Source organism: Anguilla anguilla, chromosome 2 (genome assembly GCF_013347855.1).
Source record: "Anguilla anguilla isolate fAngAng1 chromosome 2, fAngAng1.pri, whole genome shotgun sequence".
Lineage (NCBI taxonomy): Eukaryota > Metazoa > Chordata > Actinopteri > Anguilliformes > Anguillidae > Anguilla > Anguilla anguilla.
In genome coordinates, this window is record NC_049202.1 from 64,108,714 (window position 1) to 64,129,294 (window position 20,581).

General features: G+C 47.1%; 2 protein-coding genes across 18 annotated transcripts in view; one reads left to right on the plus strand and one right to left on the minus strand.

Annotated features, from left to right (window-relative positions):
* Nucleotides 1–6,852, plus strand: part of cacna1ab (calcium channel, voltage-dependent, P/Q type, alpha 1A subunit, b) — a 154,991-nt gene extending 148,139 nt beyond the window's left edge. For 15 of the 17 annotated variants that reach the window (XM_035405737.1, XM_035405745.1, XM_035405751.1 and 12 more), the window contains one exon: nucleotides 508–6,849. In XM_035405737.1, the coding sequence (XP_035261628.1) occupies nucleotides 508–1,194 (687 nt within the window). In that variant the 3' untranslated portion in view covers nucleotides 1,195–6,849. Of the gene's footprint in view, nucleotides 1–507 lie in introns of all 17 variants that reach the window. The other 2 variants (XM_035405754.1, XM_035405753.1) reach the window with 2 other exon arrangements.
* Nucleotides 6,853–15,100: 8,248 nt separating this feature from the next.
* On the minus strand, nucleotides 15,101–16,714 carry ier2b (immediate early response 2b). The gene has a single exon (XM_035405758.1). It carries the CDS (start codon nucleotides 16,501–16,503, stop codon nucleotides 15,919–15,921), a length of 585 nt encoding a protein of 194 aa, XP_035261649.1. The 5' UTR covers nucleotides 16,504–16,714; the 3' UTR covers nucleotides 15,101–15,918.
* Nucleotides 16,715–20,581: the final 3,867 nt, after the last annotated feature.

Sequence of the window (20,581 nt, forward strand, 5' to 3'; positions counted from 1 at the left end):
CTGTGCGGCTGTGTCTCTGTAGAAAACCCTGTTCCTGTTTCAGTCTTCACGTCTGCTGCTTGACCAGCATCACTTACTAACTCAGCTTCTCTTTTCTTTCGTTTTTTTGTTCATTTTCTTTGTGTCCTCTCTCCTTTTGTGCAAAAATGTGGTTTCTCTCTCCGCTACTCTTCGCACCCCACCCTTCGGTGGTTCCTGTTTTATGATTTTGTTTTTAACTGTTGTTATGTCTCTTCATTGTGTCAACTCTCCTCTCTCTCTCTCTCTCTCTCTCTCTCTCTCTCTCTCTCTCTCTCTCTCTCTCTCTCTCTCTCTCTCTCTCTCTCTCTCTCTCTCTCTCTCTCCTCTCTCTCTCTCTCTCTCTCTCTCTCTCTCTCTCTCTCTCTCTCTCTCTCTCTCTCTCTCTCTCTCTCTGTTGTGGTTGTTGGTGTGTCTGCATGTCGTGGTGTTCTTTCGTTGTTAATTTTGTTGTGCTTTTTTGTTTGCTTTGTGTTCATTTTCATGTAGGGCAGTAGTTCAGTGAGCGGGAGCCCCGTCCCCTCGACCTCCGGCACCAGCACCCCCCGCCGCGGCCGCCGGCAGCTGCCCCAGACCCCCTCCACGCCCCGGCCGCACGTCGCCTACTCCCCCGCCTTGCGCAAGGCCGCCAACGCCCCGCACGGCCAGTGCAGGCTGGCCTCGCCCACCCCCCGCCACTGCTCCCCCCCGGGCCACGATGCCCACCACCACCACCACCACCATCACCACCACCACCCGCCGTCCCACCACGGCTCCCCCCGCGGCTCGCCCCGCTCCGCCCGCCACGCCCGCTGGGTGCCCGCCCCCCCCCACGACGGCCCGGAGGGAGACGGCTGCCTCTACGACCAGGACTACGACTATGACCGCCACGAGCCGCCCGCCTACGACCAGAGCCTCCACCAGGGCAACCCCCACCCCCACCCGCACCCGCACCCCAACCCCAACCCCAACCCCAACCCCGGCCCCCGCTCGCCCAGGACTGCCCGCCACGCCACGCCTCCCCACTGCCAGCCGCCGCCGCCGCCGCGCCGCCTGCCCAACGGCTACCGCTCGGCCTCGCCCTCCCCACACCGGCAGGGCCCCCCCCACCCAGCTCACAGGCCCCCGCACCCCAGGGGCCCCCGAAAGGGGCTGCACGAACCCTACAGCGAGACCGACGAGGACGACTGGTGCTAGCCGGGAGGGAAGGGGGGGGGGGGGGCGCAGTACCGTCCTGTTCTTTCTACAGGAAGTGACACGGCGAGGAGGGCGGGGAAAGAGCTGTGGGAGAGAGCGTGTTTCTGGCCCGGCCGGAGAGAGACACGAGGACACGCACCGTTCGCCCCCCCCCCCCGCTCCACCCCTCCTGTTTCTGCTCTCTGCTGGGGGGGTGGGGGAGAGGACTAGACAATGACGGAGAGGGGGTGCCGGGGGGCGACGCCAGGCGAGAGGGGCGTGTGGATACGGGGACAGTGCCGCGTCCCACACGCTAGAGGCGATTTCACATGAGAGTGCCGACGGAGAACGCCTTTCAATAAGACAGAAATCACCGGATGTATATTTTAATACACGAGGGGCAAAAGAAATATTTTGCTATGATCAATAAAAATATATATATATATATTTACAGACCAAGTTAATTCATCAAAATTAACTAGAGCTAAGTGAAAGAAGCCAAAGCTATGAGATCATTACGGGTACATATTTTGTACTGTAGCGCCATGTCAAATTATTTATTCTTTTAAAAAATACAGCTAACCACTAAAGACCCAGCTGTAGCTAATGCTTCATGGCCCATAATGCTTCTATAATCTCAGATTCCATTCCTGCCAGTGGCTTTCTTTTTTCAGGAAAAATATGCAGCACCCTTGTTTAAAATGTATCACGGACCTATTTAAGTTTGTCCTGCCATGATGGAGTTCAGTTGGTCTTATCGATTCAGCTGTGCCCCTACCGGCTGTGGTGAAGGTGATTTCCTGTCTCCGGCCAATCGCAGGGCTCCTGGTCGGCGATCCTCTCATGTGATCTCGCTTCTGGACTAATCGGTACGCGGCGTTCTGCGCTTGCCAGAAGGTTTTGCGCTCAGCCCGCCCAGTATGCAAAATGGCCGACAAACCGATGGGAGTGCCACCATACCCCGCTTCGCCCGCGGAAACAAAGGGAACAGAACAAAACAAACAAACAAACGAAAAATAAAAAATAGAGAGCGGACCCTTCCGTCGCACCACGCCGCGCCCTGCCTTCAGAAACAACCCGGCGGCGAAAAAGAAAACAAAGCGGTCAAGAAAAAAATAAAAAAATAAATAAATGAAGGAATGAGTGAATAAATAAATGAATAAAAAAGGGGGTGGAGGGGCAGGAGGAGAGTGGGCGCCCTGCTTTTCAGGGCAGGCCAGAGGAGCTGGGTCCACCGCGGGAGACCTTACCCTGCTGCTGGGTACTAATAGATGAGTTTTATCATCTGTGTTTACCGTCCATTACGCTGAACGTTGACACTGACCTCACCGCCTGTGTTTGCGTGCGTGCGTGCGTGTGTGTGTGTGGGGGGGGGGGGGGGGTGTTTGGTCAAGGCGACGGGGAGAAAGGCCTTTGAACTCGTGGATGTGGTAAAGGGGTGGCCTGCCTGTCCCACTCCACCAATCAAACCCCCCCCACCACCACCACCATCTCAAACCACGGCTCCCACACAGCCAGCCCGGCCCTGGAAGGAAGAAATGGGAAGGGAGGGGAGGGTGGTGTTTGCGAAACAACAGACAGATTCTTCAGAATATCTTCTTCTTCTTCTTCTGCTCCTTCTTCCTGGTCTCCTTCCTCCTCTTCCTGAACATTGGAGCTTAACGATTCTGTTGCACCCGCTCTGCTTTGTTTGAACTCTTTGGGTAAAATCTGATGGAATCCTGCATGATTAATACTAAACTAACAGAGAGAAGCTTTACCGTCTGGGGTGGGAGGGTTTGGGGGGGGGGGGGGGGTTAATTTACTGGTCCTCTGTTCGAGTGTGCGGGAGTTCTCTCTCTCTTGCTCTGTCTGCCTCAGTCTCTCTCTCTCCCGCGCTGCCTGTCGATCTCTCGCTGTGCTCTTGCATCAGTGGCGGGCTGAGGGCGTATGGGTTTATTTTTGTGGGGATAGTTCGTTCATTTTTTGTTCTGAATTTCCAAACACACATATGACAGAACAAAGTGTAAACGTCTTCATTAAACACCAGTGAACTTTTGGATCCGCTTCACAGGTGGATCTTTGCAAGAATACTTTGACATGTTACCAGCATGCAAGCTACATAGAAGCCCGTCCTCTTTAAGCATAAAATACCAGAGGCTTAAGTGGAGGAAAAGGTACAGTGCAAATCGAGAGGATTTGAGCACTGTGATCTGACAGCTGACAGCCGAGCTGAGTTCCCAGGACAGTCCCAGGTCAGTCCCAGGCCAGTCCCTGGTCACAATCTGCCCTGCTGTTATGTTCTCCCCCAAACCACACTACTGCTCACAGTCTTCCACGGCTTTCCTAAGAAGAGCACCAGTGAAAGAGAGAGACGGAGACAGAGGGAGAGACAAAGAGAGAATGTCTCCGTTTTAAGAGTTGATTAGTTATTATTAATGATACTAATTCTATAAATAATGATGCCAGTATTAATGATAGTGATTTTGAGAGATGGATTTTTCTTTTGTTGAGTTGTTTATTTTTTTAAATTCAGCTGTGTTCATCTTATTCTCATTGTTGTGTTCCAGGATGGGACTGTGGGGGGGGGGGGGGGGGGGGGGGGGGGGTGTGGAGCTCTGTGGAGATAACACGGCACTATGGGACTTGTGCACTTCCTGTCTCTCTGCAAAACTACAAACTGTGTAGTTTCTGAGAGCTGGTCACATTGCGATTGCCACCGCAGAGGAAGCAGATTTCAAAGAAATCTTTTTTTGGGGGTGGAGGGGCACAACTAAACTTTTAACCCGGCCCCACTATCACTGTAACCCACGGCAACAATTTATGACCGGCCTGCTTCTTAATTGCAATCCCACTCCCGCACCCCCCCCCACTATGCCAGCCTCCAGCCCTGGGGGGCATTCTATGATGGGGGAGGCAGTGGGGGAAAGGTGTAGTTAAGGAGCGGAAGGTGGAGGTCTGAGCTGGAGCAGGACCACTTCAGAAGGGCCGCTGTAACAATCAGTATCCGCCACCTAGCCCCTCCCTCCATGCGTCTCCAGTCACGGGCGCTCAAAATCCCACAGTTTACCCCGCACGAAAAGTGTTTCACTTGTTTCTGATGAGCCGAGGGAAAGAAAGTTGGGTTGAAGGAATAATCCATGTTGAGGGGTCTCAGGAAAAATGGAAAAGAAAAGTCATATGGTGCAGCTACAGCACGGTGCAGTGCTGGAATGAAAACCCATCCGATTCTCATACGGGGCTGTCAAAACACAGTCATTTAAAATAAAAACTGTGGCTGCTGGCTATTATTGGCTTTTCCTCGGAGGCCCCTCAACTGTTCCTAAATCTGATTAGTGAAAATGTTTGTTGCTTTCTCATCGCAGCGTGAGAGAGAGATGCACTATTGATCATGTTAATCACGATCAATGCTGCTCTGTTTTTCTCATTCAGATTATTTTTCTGACGCAGGAGGGGTGGGGGGGAGGTTGAGTATTTGTTGACCACAAGGTGGTGCTGTTTTGTCTTTGGGAGGAGATGGGGAGGGGGGGTAACGCCAACCCAGCCGACACGGCTGCCACCAGGGGGCGACACAGCCCACTGTTGCCGCTCACGTCTCCCTGCCTTCCTGTCGTCATGACAGCCAGTCTGTACCCACGAAGTGTTCACTGCGTTCGGGACGTGCGCCACAGCCAAAACAACCGCACAGAAGGACCAAGGGCTACGCTCTTCCTGCCAAACTTTCCTCTGCCCCCCACCCCTCGCCCCACAGCCCCCAGCCCCCACCTCCACGCACCCCTTCAATCCTTTAGCGTTTCTGTCCACTGAAACCAACTTTGACTTCTCAGTCTTTCTCGCTGCACTACCAAGGTATTCGATACAATACTGCTCCCATCACTGCCACGTGACTAGGTTTCTCCTTATTGTTATCACTGTAGAGGTTGCTCCCACCTACAGTCCTCTATCAGCCTGTTCATGCTATAGCAAGCAATGCTAGAGGTCCCCATCCCCGGACATTGTACGGTACAGGCGTGTTGCTAGGCGACGCCTCTCTTCAGAGGTCCCTGCGCACGCGTGACGTAGCACAGGTGTTAGCCACACAGCGAAGGAGCGTGCTGTGCCACTTCAGAGAGAGGTTAGAGAGAGGCGTCTGTGCGTTCACAGGCACGATTCTATGCAGATCACTGCAGGCCAGCTTTTAATAGCGCTTCACCACTTCAGCAGTGTGGTCCAGTTTGTGTGTGTGTGTGTGTGTGTGTGCGTCACAGAACGGTGGACGTACATGAATGGCACCTGATCTATAGCCACCTTGTTTCCACCCTGTTATGGCCACTCATTTGGTTTCCTTCTCCCTGCTCTCTCTCTCTCTTTCTCTCTCTCTTGCTGCCTATCTCTCTCTCCCTCTCCCTCTCCCTCTCCCTCCCCCAGTAGTTACCATCTCCAGGCCACCATCAGGAAGAGGGGTGGCTCGACACCCCGGGTCTCAGAGGATGGACTAAATTGGCTAGGGGTTAGCATTCCTGATCCTGGAGAGCCACAGTGCCTTCTGACTGTTATTTCATGCAAACCCCTTATTTAACAGGACCATCTATAGGCCTTAATGACATGAGTATTAGTACCAGTGACCGTGTGTTTGAGCTTCTCTGTGGCCAGCTTGGTCTGGGGTAGGAGAGGTTTATGGGCCCTACTGCACGGTGGTCGCTTTGTTGCTAAGGTGCAATCGCCCTGGCAACTGCGTCCAGTCTGCCAGTGAAATTCTGCCATTTCTGAGGTTTAACTGATTTGTTAATATTCAGTTTCTTATCATTGAAGTGTAAAAGAAGCGCATTTAAATGTGTAACATAAGAATGGATTGGATTTTACAGATACTCACCTGTGAGTTTGGCTCTACTGCCAAGAGAAAGGAAAAACCCTCCCTCTTTCTCTCTCTCTCTCACCCACTTCTTCTCTATCGCATTCTCTCTTACTTCCTTTCTCCTTGCTCCTTTTCTTCATCGTTCCCTTTCCTGAAACCTGGACCCGAAACTGGGAATACAGGATTGGCCATTTCGAATGAAATCATTTTGGCTCCAAATGTTGCATGTTTCACACCTTGTGGAGCCAAAATGGCAAACACCACTGCAGTTACCAACAAAAAAATGGGTGTCTTGTGTGCTCCAAAAGACAGCGCAAATCGTGTCACAATACATGATCATCCCAAAGCTTATTGTGTTTCCCCGCTACTTGTTTTCCTCTTTATGACCAAGCGATTTTTGCGATTGCTGTCGCTGTGCAGGTCTCTTCCTTCATTCCTCTTATCGTCCTTCATCTCAATTCTCTCAATTACTTCTCGACATTTTGTTCACTAATCCAGACGTGGGTTCTCTTTCTTTTCTCATTACCATCCCCCATTTTCCTGTCGTCTTCCCCCTTCTCTCTCCTCTCTTTCCCTCTAAAAAAGTGTTTACATATGGAGCCCCATCCCATTGTCTCCGCATGTCCTTCCCTTTCAGGGAACAAAGGAGAGGCGGTCCATCCATTCAGTGGTACCCGCGTCTGATTTTTGGATGGTGTGTATCTCTAGTGTGATGATAACGGTAGTGCATAAATAAGGGCTTTCTTGTGATGGTTCGAGGTGGTGAGACCAAAAGCAATGCTCACGTAGCCGCACACACTCCGCACGCTCTTCTCTGTGTGTTAGCGTAAAAAAAAAAAAAAGGCACAGAGATGGAAGGACTATGTGCAGTGATGGAGTATAGTGCGAAATCCAGAAAAAAAAAAAAAAAAGTATTGATAGTTACACGATAGGACAAATTTCACAACAGAACTGCACACGTTTGGTCATAGCAGAGATCAGCTCTCAGGGAGGGAGACTGGGAGAATTCGCTGTCATGACAGTGACACAGTCCTGTGTGTGCGTGCATATGTGTTAGTGTGTATGTGTGTTTGTGAGCGTGTGTATGTGTTTGAGAGTGTGTGTGTGTGTGTGTGTGTTTGTGAGCGTGTGTATGTGTTTGAGTGTGTGTGTGTGTGTGTTTGTGAGCGTGTGTATGTGTTTGAGTGTGTGTGTGTGTAAGAGTGTGTTTATGTGCGATAGGGCACAGTGTATGCAGTGCCTTTCACTGCTGAGCAAACAGACACTCACAGAAACCACGCCCCCCTCTCAGCGCTCAGACACAACGGCAGAGACGCCTGCCAGATGCCGGCTGGGATCATGGGATAGCTCTTCATCCTCCATTCATCATCTTCCTCTCCTCCTGTCATCTATAAAGGCCATAAGCCATGGACCCTGCCTCCCCCCTCTGTGCCCCCCCTGGCCAGATCTTCATTGGCACATGGAAGGGTGAACCAGTGGAGCATGAGATTGGATGACTGTCTTTTCTATCAACGGGTGTTTGTTGTTATTGGGGGGTGGGAGGAGGGGGTGGGGGCGGGGGGGTAATCACGGCCAGTTTGGGCGGTTGTGCAGGTCTGTCATTTTTCTGTCTGTACATTGACTCTGTAAATCATCGATAACCTATATCACCCATAAACCTCCCGAAACAATAGCTGTGTCCATTCTCTTCTCTACTTCACCGTCTTACTCTCCTGTCTCTTCCATCAAGTCATTTCTCTGTCTTCTTGCAGTTTGCATGCTGGTGTTTCCATTTTAAGACATGTTGAGGTTAACTGGAAGTCGTTTGCAGGTAGTGTGTCAAAAAAATAAATCACATGCAGTATAATGAGCAGCCACAAGGGGGCATAAAGAGTATTGACAGTATATTATAGCCTATACTGCCTCTCCCTCTAGATACATGCATACACACACACATAATGCTTCACTTAATGGTTCAATTACAGCACTCAGGTCAGGCAGATGTTCCAGAGGGAGGATGCTAGTGGCATCAGCAGTAAAATTGAAAGTGAATTTGTGAAGTGTGCCCCAGAGGCATCAGACGTGCTCCCAGCAGACTGCAGGCACGGGCACTCAGTGAGAGGAACCCCAGCGGGCATTCTGCAGTGACGTGCCACAGGGATCCCTGCACCACTCTTCCCTCTCCATCCTTCACCCGCCGCCATTCCTCCGTCTCCTCACCCGCTAACTCGCTCCCGTCCCAGGGCAGCTTCCGCCAGGCGTCCCCCCGGCCTGCGCCTGAACGCTGCTGCTCCCTGAACCCTCCGGAGGTGCGAGGGGAGTCCTGCTCGGTGGAGCTCACGGCCCAGAGCCCCACACAGACACGCACGGAGCCTGGGGAGGGGGGCTCTGCTAGGGAGGCTCAGACACGCAGAGGCTGGGGAGGGGGACTCTGCTAGGGAGGCTCAGACACGCAGGGAGCCTGGGGAGGGGGACTCTGCTCGGGAGGCTCAGACACGCACGGAGCCTGGGGAGGGGGACTCTGCTAGGGAGGCTCAGACGCGCACAGAGCCTGGGGAGGGGGACTCTGCTCGGGAGGCTCAGACACGCAGAGGCTGGACAGACTCCTGTTATTTGCACTAAAACCGCTGCATCGCCGACCGGCAACCTGCCCGGGGTGTTTTCCTGCCTTTCGCCCAATGCATGCTGGGATAGGCTCCAGCCACCCTGCAACCCTGACCAGGAATAAGCAGGACAGATAATGGAGATGGATGGGTGCTGCATCGCCCCGGCCCTCCCCAGACGAAATGCCGCTCAGGTCTCCCAGGCAACAGTTCAGTCCCAGAATCAGTCTGGAGCCCTGTACACACCTGGCCAGGTTTACAGATCCCCCCAGAATAACATTCAGCATTTAACCACTTAGCTGAGTGTAGTCCCATGTGAATGCACCACACTAAGATAGAGGCTCAACAAGGGCCTGAGTGCAGTCTGAGGGGCAGGTGTGTGTGTGTGTGTGTGTGTGTGTGTGTGTGTGTGTGTGTGCGCATGTGTGTGTGAGGGAGACGGTGGTAGGGGACAGTACGTGCTTGGTTGTGTATCTGTGCCAGCGTTAGCACGAGAGTGTGAGTGTGTTTGTGTGCGCACGTGTGTGTGTGTGTGTGTGTGTGTGTGTGCGTGCATGAGAGTGTGAGTGTGTTTGTGAGAGTCGGACACGTCTGTCACTGTCACACCTGAAAACAAAGCATGCCCTGACATGTTCCCCTGACATCACACACCACTGGGTCCCCATGGTCCCAATCAAGCGTCGGTTAACGAGCGCTAACTAACTCACCACCATTCCATGTGAATAAAGCACGCAGGAGCCACCGAGGAATTTAAAAGAGAAAAAGAAAAACATTTAAATGACAAAGACAAAAAAGAAACGTATTTACTTACAGAACTGCATGTGCAATGTGCATGCCACTATGTGGGGTATAAAGTCATCTTCAGGAATTCAAAAAAAGAATATCAAGAAAAAAGTATATATAAATATAGATAGATGTTTTTAAAAGCAATGTGTTCCTTTTCTTCTTCTATTTTTAAAAACAAAAAATGCAAAAAAAGACAAAAAAAAAAACAAAAAACAATAACAAAACGACTTTGGTGTTCATATCAAAGGAGCTTTGTTAGTTTCTTATTGCCAAGTGTTCACTGAGAGTCTGGGGTTGAGATAAACACACATCGACGCAATGTTTGAGAAAAAAAAAAGAAAAGAAAAGAAGAATAAAAAATATTTCCAGTTGGGGGGGGGGGGCGGGGGGGTTAAAGAAGTATTTAAAAAATCCTCCAGTAGAGCTGGAACAGAAGCTGCCTGAATGTGATGATGTAGCCCTTTATTTTGGCTGTGGAATCTCTTTCTCTCTATGTTTCTCTCTCAGCTATTTCTACCAGTGCATTTTGTAATTCTGAAGAGAATTCTTCCTAAGGAACCCGAATAAACCCGGAGAGAATGCAGCCTTCCTGGTGTCTCTTTGCCCTCTCTTTATTTTTTCGTCTCCTCTCTCCTCAGTGTTTGCGTGGCGCGCCATTCTGTGAGGCACAGATCAGCATTACTGCACATCCTTCTGTTGGGCTTCATTTCCGACCTGTGTAACATTTAACGTGACGAGGAAAATGGCTGCGCATTATGGAGCCATGATCCGGGAGACCCGCCCAGGATCTAGATGTCTGGAGGGGTACAAATCTAAGTTGAGAGATGTTTTCACGTAAACATTTTTGACAAGGCTAACCGAAATACATCTCAGATTTTAAATGCCTACAGCCTGGCTACTTCCCAGTCAGCGTGGAAACTTTAACTTATTGACCAAATGTAGCCGGGTTTTCACCCGAAACGGCATTTCACCAACTTCTCAGCACAAAAATGTTCACTGGGAAATGTAATGGACAAGGTCATAAGAATTAATTATGATGAGAATAGGCCATTCAGCCCATCTAGGCTCACAACCAGTGAACTAGAGAGTATCCAGTACTGCATCAAAGCCTGGACTGACATATCCTCTGTCTCCACCACTACGACAAATCTCTTCACAGCACTGACAACTCTGTAAATAAATACTTCCTGGTGTTCATGCAGAATTTAACTTAGCTTAATAGCTAACCATTATATAACACTTTGCATTCTTCCATTCTTCCTACTTTTCTCTCACTCCCTGTATTCTTCCCTTCCTGGAGATCCCTTTATCATGGTATACTGTTGTCTCTCTCTCTCTCTCACCCACAGCCACCACCCCCACCCTAATCTCTTCCCCCCTTTCATTCGCCCGTTTCTGAAACACAGACTCCAGGCATGTCTAAGGTTGACCTGCCGCTGTCACACGGCTTCATTTGTTTACACGTTACACCCCGCTCCAGTTTCCAGGAAGTAGTATATACAGTAAGAGTTTAATTCCCAATGCAAATTATGGTCCTGACTACCCGCATCCCCCCACCCCCCTACCTCGCCCCCGTCTGCCAGCTCTGCCCTGTCCCGACACGTTGCTGCAAAACCACCCCCCTGCCCCCCGCCCCCCCTCCTTACTTCCTGCTTCCTGTCTCCCACCCAGACTCGATACGGGTGTCAGACCAAATGAGCTCAGCATGAGCACATTCCTCCTCCTCACCCACACACACTCACAACACACACACACACACACACATATTCCAGTGAGCCCTGATAAACACAGCCATAGCAACCTGATACACACAGCACACAGATATGCCATTATAAAGCCCAGCCTCCCACACACACACACACACACGCATTTATATACAATTATACACAACACACATGCATTCATCACACAAATATACGCAACACACATGCGCACACAGTATTGCAGCTTTGGTAGCTACATGTATATATAGCTTTACAAAATCTTATTGTACTTTAACAAGCATCAGAAACCACTGAGTTTGTATAAACAGAGCTCATTTCAGGCTATTCTCGCCTTGCGTTGCCCCAGTGCAGTATCGACGCGCCAAAGGGTCTGCTGTATCCACACCCATGCGAGCCACACCCTGCCTCTTCATAAGCTACAGCAGCGGCATCAGCGGCAACTCACCCACCACATCCTCACAGCCCCGGCGCAGCTTGTACCCACAAGTCCCTCTGCCTAAGACACAACAGACACATTCCTGCTCGTTTTGTTCAAAATTGTTAATGGTCCTGTTCACCTTTAGGCTCTGTTCACTGCTCTGTCTCATGTAGAATTACATTTAAACTGAACATTCTTTATTAGTGTATTAAAGAATGCTTCGTTAGCATTCCTTCTTAACATTTTATTAGCGTGGACACGCTTTTGCAATAGGAAGCGCTGGCTTTTTAAATGATGTTCTCTTGAAAACAATCTGTCCACACGGAGCAGCACTACTGTAGGTGAAGTCCTCATCTGACCTCTGTGACTCCGCCCTGTAGTTCTGACTAATACGCCCATCTCCCTCCGCCAGAGTTTGATCGTTGGTGAATTGCACACACCCACTTTTCCCATTTTTGGCAGAAAAGAGGGCGGCACCGCATTTGTTGACAAGGTGTAACGTTACTCATTTCCAGTCAGCGTGGTTGCCAGTAGGAACGCATTCTCTGTAAACAATAGACTGCTCACCACTAACGTTGCTAGCAATTGGCCCAGACACAATGCATTCATAACACAGAAGGCTCAAGCTCACTTCAGGGATGCAAGACAATGACACAAGCGGGCAAGATAATTATGATATCTGTTCAGTGCAATACATCCCATTTTACACTCTGTTGGAAGTTGGCAGACTAACAGTCATTGCAGAGTCAGTCCCCGTTTTGGTAGGAGCTGTGACTATTAAATATGCAGGAAAAGATCATTGTTCTAAGTCAAAATGAATACAGCGCCTGTGCGTAGAGCTAGAAATGTGCAGTATAAAGAAGGAGAGGGGACACCCCCCCACCATCTTCTCCAACATCACTCCCATTTCGCTCTTCCACAGCCTCCCCCTCTGTTTACCCTGCATTCCCCTATCCCCTCAGTCCTTTTCTTAATTTGCACTCATTATACAGTGCTGTGAAAATGTACTTGCCCGCTTCCTGATGTCCTCTATTATCACATATTTGCCACACTGAATAGTTTCAGATTTTTAGATAAAAAATTTTATATTAGACGAAGAGAACCTGAGTAAACACAAAATACATCTTTTAATTATCACTTTATTTAATGAAAAGTTATCAAACACCCATATCACCCACGTGAAAAAGTAATTGCCCCCTTAAACGTAATAACTGGTTGCACCACCTTTAGCAGCAAGAACTGCAACCAAATGCTTCCGATAATTTTATCAATCTTAATCTTTCACATCACTCTGGAGGAATTTAAGCCCCCTCTTCTTCGCAGAACTGCTTTATTTCTGACAAAGTGGCAGGTTTTCCAGCATGAAATGCTTGTTTCTGATCCGGCCACAACATCTCTATTGGGTTCAAGTCTGACATTGACTAGGCCCCCTGAAAACATACTTATTTTTGAGGCTATAATTCAAAAAACCTTAAAGTATGTTCAGAAGCACTTTGCTTTTTTATGGCTGTGCAAAAGTTAGTCTGTTTGTGTTCCCTGTTATTTCTGAGTCATGGTTGCCGAGGAGGAGCCATCCTTATTAGAAGGCTTGGAAAGGGCTGTTCCCTACTGGAACTGCTTAATAAACCAAAGCATCTGACTGTGCATGTCCACAGGAGGACCATATTGCTACTCAGTGCAGGTCTCTATTGTACACTTCCAGTGGAGATGCAGGAAAGATGCATAATATGTGAGCGAATGTGAAAGAAAACAAAATTGAGATAGCCATTAACAAAATCTGTGTTAATATCCCATCCAATCCTCAAAAAAAAAAAAACATTTTTTTTAAACAGTTACCCGGGATTGGTTTTGCAGATATACAAGGCAGTGAATACTTCAATTTTTCCCAACCGAATTCTTAAAATTTTGTACCAATAGATGCACTACACTAACACTCTCCAATGGGGGAAAACTGGTGGTACGAGTTAGGGGGTTTGCATTGCAATGATGCATAACAACTAAGGAAACCAGTTTTGGCAATACAAGTTCTCTCACCCTCTATCCCAGGGATTGTGCGAATCACAGGCCTGAATGCTGTAGTCCAGCTGGGTAGAAAGGTATGAAGCACCAAACCCCCGTTTTGATGCCAATAACATGAATAAAACAGGGCCCTTCGGTTCATAACATGGCTGGAAAAAATTTTCATGTGGAAATTGGGGTGGGTTCATCCTCCACAAAAATATGTTTTTATACAGCAGAAAGGGCCCCTTTCCTCCTCTCGAATTAATTTTAATCTACTGTGCTTTTTTATATTGAACAAAATAATGTACATAAATACATCAAACAGTGAACAAAGCCTTTTCTTCACCTGCGATTGGGGAGAAGAATGTGCCCCTCCACCCTCCTGTGCGTTCCACTCCAAAAAAGGAGACCCACGTCAGAGGGCTGCTGTGTGTGCTGGAGGATAGTCACGTGCAGTGTGGAGCCAGTTTTGAGGGCAAAACGAGCACCTAGTGTTCGACGAGAATTGTCGCTTCGTCGGGTTCAGTCTCTTACATTAAAAAATGGAGTCGTCGTTTACGCCCGTAAATCAGGGATGTTGGTGCTAAGTATGCTAACATGTTTAATAGTTTAAATATTACTGAAAGTACATTTATATTCTATTTTATTTTTATTCTACGCACCCCTGAAAATATGTATCTGCCTTAATAGATTAAATGTAGGCCTATTAACGATTACCAGGCTTCTCTCGCACGATCCCGTTGTAGCCTATCAGGATTATTTTTAGCTCAAACTGATACAGACATGAGAAAAGTTTCATCACCATGAATGTGATAAAAACTGATTTTACATTAACCTAATACAGTCGTTAAAATGGAAAGGAATAACAAACACCTTGAAAATAAAATGATAATTTTTAAAAACTAGGCTATAGCCTATGCATAGATTTGGGCGTCCCATTTTAGAGGACACAGCGTGGAGGTTCATTAATGTCCATTCGTATGACCACGTAATAGTAAATAAAGAAAGAAAGAAATCTGATTGACACCATCTGCACATTCCTAACGTGGTTCCCGGGTGCTTTTTCTGGAGAGGAAAGACGAGTGACATTTGTTAAACTCAGTCACTCACCCTAACTTTCTGCAGATCTAATCTAATCCGCAGTATACCACACGTCAGGACCCGTCGTCTTCTCTGTGTGAAAAATGTTTCTACATGCGCGGACGTGCTCTCAGATGATACAGCAAGTTGTCAGACAGCCTGGCCGTCGTTACCACTTCCGGCTTGTTGCACGGTTTCTGGCGCAAAGATCAGTGCGCACTTCCAGCTTTCAGGAAATATCAGGTTGGCCGTCCTCATTTCTCGCATACGCAAGTTACCTGTTCATACAGCTACCCTAAGAACTCCCTTAAAGAGAACTAAATGGTTTCCATTAAGATTGGCAGGTGATTGTTTAACGTAATGGGAAACTCTAGTAACTTGTGATGGGAATTATATGATTTTTTTAAATGTCAGATGCGATATCTTTCAAGAGTATTCCTTTGAAAATATAGGGCTGGTGCATAGTCGCTTTAGGCCTATGCTCAATATAGCAGCATGGAATGAAAGGTAAACGAGTGTCAGCTGAGATCATTTATGAAATGTTTATTTGTACATTCAAATTCAATTCATGAGCATAATAAATGAAATACAAAAATGCATCCATCAGTTTTAGTTTGTGCACACACAATAGAAATACGTTACATCTCCAGACACAAAGGAATGATTTAAAAGCATGACGAAACCCTTACATACGGGTTTGTTTTCATTGTAGCTGTAGAAACCTGTAGATTCTCAAAACTGTTGGTCTCGCGATACACCGTACAGCGGCACCGCTGTAACTTGGTACAACGCGCAAGTAAACACAACGTTTGACACCTTTAAAACTTAAGTTCAAAGCCTAGAGTTCGTTTCAGCAGCAACTCTGCTGCGAATCGTCGTCTTGCCGGCCCCGGTTATTTGTGGATAACTCGGTTTGCTGAAGCGTCCCAGTCCACGTTTCAATGTCTACAACATGTGCAACTGCGACCGCTGTGTGATGACCCACTTGCAGTCTGGCGGTCAGCGAACAATTGGTATTTGAAGCCACTCCAACAGCTGCGAGTTGTATCTGACTCATCTTCATCATCTGCCAGCGCGCTCGGCTCGCGGGCGGTCAGGGCTGCCCTGACCCACTCGTGCCCCAGCTTTCACTCCACTTCATGAATGGCACCGACCACCTCCGCCGCCTCCGTTACACATGACCAGAGGCTTGCTCTTTGCCAGGGGTGTAGAGGTCGATAATCCTCCTGTCGGCGTTAAACCTTCGTCACCTCTTCGCGAAGTAGGTCAATTCCTGGCCCGTCTGTGCTCAGACCTGAATCCCTTACATTGGGATTAAATAACCACTTTAGCGCCGCCGATTCAGAATACAGCAACGACCTGGGACAGTGGTACGGAGGTGAACGAATCACCCACTCGACAGCTGTTCCCATTACAGTTTCTGAGTCCAGCGCCCCGAATGACCGGGCTTTCCCCTCCGGTTTCCATTCTCGCCTTCTTGCTGGGCAGGAAGTCTGGCTCGGCTGCTGCCTTGCCGCGGCGTTTTCTTGAGGGGCGATCAGTACTCACTGGGCTGCGGTTCTCCTTGTCCTCCTTGCCCCTGGCGCAGCTTGGATATCCAGGCTCGCTTTGCACCTCGGACGGCTGGCTATCCATGGATTCAGCTAACCGGGTGCACTGTGGCGTGGAGGTCTCGACCTGAGTGCTGCTTGTATCCATTTGCTCCTCGGTCGCTGGCTGTTCCTGGACACTGTGGACGGTGGCGAGCTGCCCTCCTTCGCTCTCGCTGACCAGGCGGGCAGTGAGGTACACGTCTCGAGCAGTCCTCATAACCAGAGAGAGCAGAAGGCTTCGGTGAAGCCTCAGTCCACCGCGCTGGGAGCGCGAGCTGTAAAGCTTGCCCAGGGACAGAGTCATGATTCGCTTGGCCTCGGCGTTTACGTCCATTGCTCTGTTCTCGTGTTCACAGTTCCTCGCACTTGGTACTCTTAAGGAAATCTGTCGTCACTTGATATGTTTTCTTCGTTCAACTGGGCCGGGCAAAGTGAAATAAGGTTATATCCTTATTCTGTTTTTTCAGTTAATTTCGTTCCTTACCACTAAGCCGACGTTACACACAAACTTCTGGAGAGGCACCGGGCGGTGTTTTATTACAGGTCTGACGCAATGGGCTTAGACACGTGTGTGATTGACAAGAAAGCCCCGCCCAGGGTTTGCCCTAGCAACAGCTTGTATTTTATGGCGTATTTTTCCCGCAAGAATTATGTGATGGATAGGATACTGTTATAGACGAACATTACAGTGGATTTTTGTCGGTCGTGTTTTGAAGAGAATGATATGTTAATTCAGGTCGACCATGCTCCTGTCGCGAAATACACTGGTGAATAACAATTTGAATAGCCTTAATTGTAGCCTACCGACAAGTCAGAATTAAAACACTAGCCTATTATTGTATGATGCATGTACGAAACATGTACGCTGTGTTATCAAGTGTTGAAGTCATTACACTGACACGCGAGTTCAGTCAGTGCAGTTGAATGCCACATGTGCGTCATGTGCTTATGACTTCGACCGGAATAATGGAATCCTAAACGAATTGCAGTGCTTGGTGCAACTACGGCGTTTATCCTAATATGTTAAGCATGTTTATTTATTTTATGTCGGGTTAATCACATTTGCCAATTTAATATTGGGCCTATAGTCTTATAGTCTAGACAATTTCTGAAGTAAATTGCAATTCTATCTATGTAATTCAATTGTTTATAAAAGCCTAATTTCAGAGTGTTCTCTTGTTATTAAGTAGGCTACATCAAAACAATAACATATTAAATATTCTTAACGTTTTGACCCTATGCCTGTAAATTAGAAGTGAGGGCAAATGTATGGAGGTATCGATTCGGTCCACTTGCTTGCCAGTTTGCGGATTAAAGATCGCAGTTTTTAATTCACCACCTACCTCAAAGGGCAGATTACTTTATAGTGATTATTACACAGTCGTAAATTTATCCTAATCTTGTTAACAGTGGTTTATTTTGTAGTTTACCGGTTCTACCGAGAACACCGGTCCAGATTACAATAAAAAAAACAGATCAGTGTAATGCATTTTTGTTCTCAGGGTATGGGATTTTTTTTTCCACCAACGCAAAACGCCCATATATGGTGCATCCGCTCCGTTCTCAGGGCGCGTGCAGTGGAAAAGCCGTGACGCATGCTCCACTTCCCCTAACCATATTTAGAGGAGGCTGTGTGGATTTCGTCACTGCTTACATCCATATTTGGCGTTGTCACCCGTTCGTCTCTTTCTACACACGCAAGGGGCATAGCAGTGTAGGTAACCAGGCGATCGAGGTCAGGCGGCATCTGGCAGTCCGATAATGGGTGATGGCTATTTATAGTACAGACATATCTCAAAGTGCAAAGATCTTTTCTGTTTGTTGCACTTTACTTAGTAATGTAGGTCTATCCGACCCCCCACTGTAATTGTTTTCCTAAGCTTTGTTCAACATGTTTTTGATGACGTCAAATTATAATTGAAGTTATCGTGTAGCCTACATGATATGCCATATCTATTATAGCATATAACTTCCATGTATCCATAATATTTAAGTCCCTTGTTAGACCGCGTAACCACATGAGGTTCTTTGCATAAATACAGCAATGAGAATCACAACTTGTCCTTAACATCACGATATATTTAGAGAACTTCTTTCAGTCAATGGTAGCATTAAAACGACGCTTCACTTGTTATTGTTGGAATGAACCCTTTGCATTTTGCGTAGGTCGTGTAGCAGGCGCATTCCATTTGGCAGTTCAGCTTGTTCTCAAGCGCATTCCAAAATGGTGGGGCGGGGGTTCTTACTGCCTGGAAACCCTCAGTGTGTGCAGGAGTGTGCAAGAGGAATGTCACAAAGAAAGGAAATGGGAGGGTAGGATGTTAAAGGCGAGGCGCAGCGACCTTGGGCAGGCGGCAAAAGAATAGAAAGGGTCACGAGGAGAGACGAGGAATGTCAGAATGGAGGTAATGGAGCCGAGTGGGCGGGGGAGCGGTAGACACCCAGAGTTTTGGGACTTTGATGAAGTGTTTGACCCAAGCTGATTGAGGGAAGTATTTTGTACCTGGGTTGTCTCAGGAAGCTGGCCTCCAGGGACAACAAAAGTAAGTGTAAACAAAAGGACATCGCACATTTTCATGATCTCATTCAAGAGTACCTGTCCCACACAAAATCAGCTCTGGGCTGTTCAGTGTACAGTTGTGGAAGCTTGCTTGAAAGGCCAGGGGCTGTTTGACCAGTGATTGTGAACCTGGATGTGCTGTATCATGGATGCAATCTAATTATATATTTATTATTATACGATTCATTGTAATCACATCAGCAGCAGCCCATTACATAATTATGGGCTCTATAAGAGTGTTTGGACTGACTGAGGCCGGGTTGGGTGTGCTAACCTTAAAGATTCTGGAGAAGACCGTCATTTTTTCCCTGTGTTGGTATTTTTTTCTTTTTTTTCTTTTTTAAGGCATTTTGAGATATTTCCTGTTTTGGGGCAATAAAAGACGATAAGCCAAAACTTATATTGTTTTACTCCTGTTTGTCAACCATGTCAGCAGTGACCACCACCACTCTAGCATCACTGTATATACACACAGTCACCAAATCTGAACCCAGTTCATCCGTTTAAGACCGATGAGTAAAACAGCACCACCATCATCAAAACACCAAATGAGGGAACATCTTTTGGAAGAATGGTGTTCTATACCTTCAGTAGATTTCCAGAGACCTGTAGAATCTATGCCAAGGCCCTCTTCCTTCAAGAGTTGCCGGATCCATGCAAATAGCGTTCCCAGAATGCAAGCAAAGCTGAAAGGTCACGGATACTTTTCTGGCAAGATTGGGCACAAATTACACAGTGGTCATAAGTGGCATAAATGCAATATTATATTAAGCAAATTAATTGGTAGAATAGATCATTTAGTACAGATATCCTTGCTCTTACTGATACATGTGATCTACAAGAGCCCCACATTCCAGAGGGAAATGTATTACAGATTTTATTTTTTAATAGCAATCGGACCACCCATAAACACTAAATACAAAGGATGCACTGGGAAATATTTGGGAGCTTTTTAGTAACCTTACAGTTGGGTATAATATCCCAACTCTAAAAAAAATAAAATAAAATTCTGCTGAATACAAAACTCAGATCTTCTGAGATGAGTATGACTGTACAGTAGAAGAATAATACTAAATATTACTGTATACTGTAAAGTTATGCAATGTATATTGGTTTTGGAATGTGCACATATTAGTAATACATTTCAGTATGAGGACCTGATTAAAAATGCTGGTTAGATACCCATAGTTGTCTCCCTTATTGATTTTCTTTAGCTGTAAAAATGTGTTTGATTTAATCAAGAAGGGAATGCAATTAAAGGGCTGACTGATTCCGCAGGCAGGGAATTTTATTCTGAAGATGTTCTATTCCAAAAACCATTAAATGTCAGATTAATCTTTATTTTTAAAATTATTATTTTTATTTATAGGTCAGGTGAGAATTTTTTTAATTCATTTTTGCTGTGGATCTTTGGCAATCCCTGTGAGAAGAGATTACAAGCCAACTCAACTGCTGATTTGGTGCAAAGATGTAGAGGGCTTGTTTGTGAATATGACCAATATGATGCTCTACTCTTGCCATAAGTATCATGGTATATTTAACCACAGTGAGTCAGGACCTCAGATTAATCTCTCAGATCGTCTATCCTCTTGGCACCAAAACATTGGATTATATTTGGTCCAGAAAGAAGAATGCCCCCTACAGGCTCATCAGTATATTGCGATGATATCCCGACCAAATGTCGAACTGTCATATATAGACATTTTTTACAACGGGCGCAACCAGGAAATAAAATTTTTAGCATTTTTATCAAAGTTTCCGTGGATAAGAGCGGCTGCTTAGCAACTGTGTTAACAATTAATTATTATCAGAAAATATTTAACATGACTACTGTTTAAGAGATAACTGGACT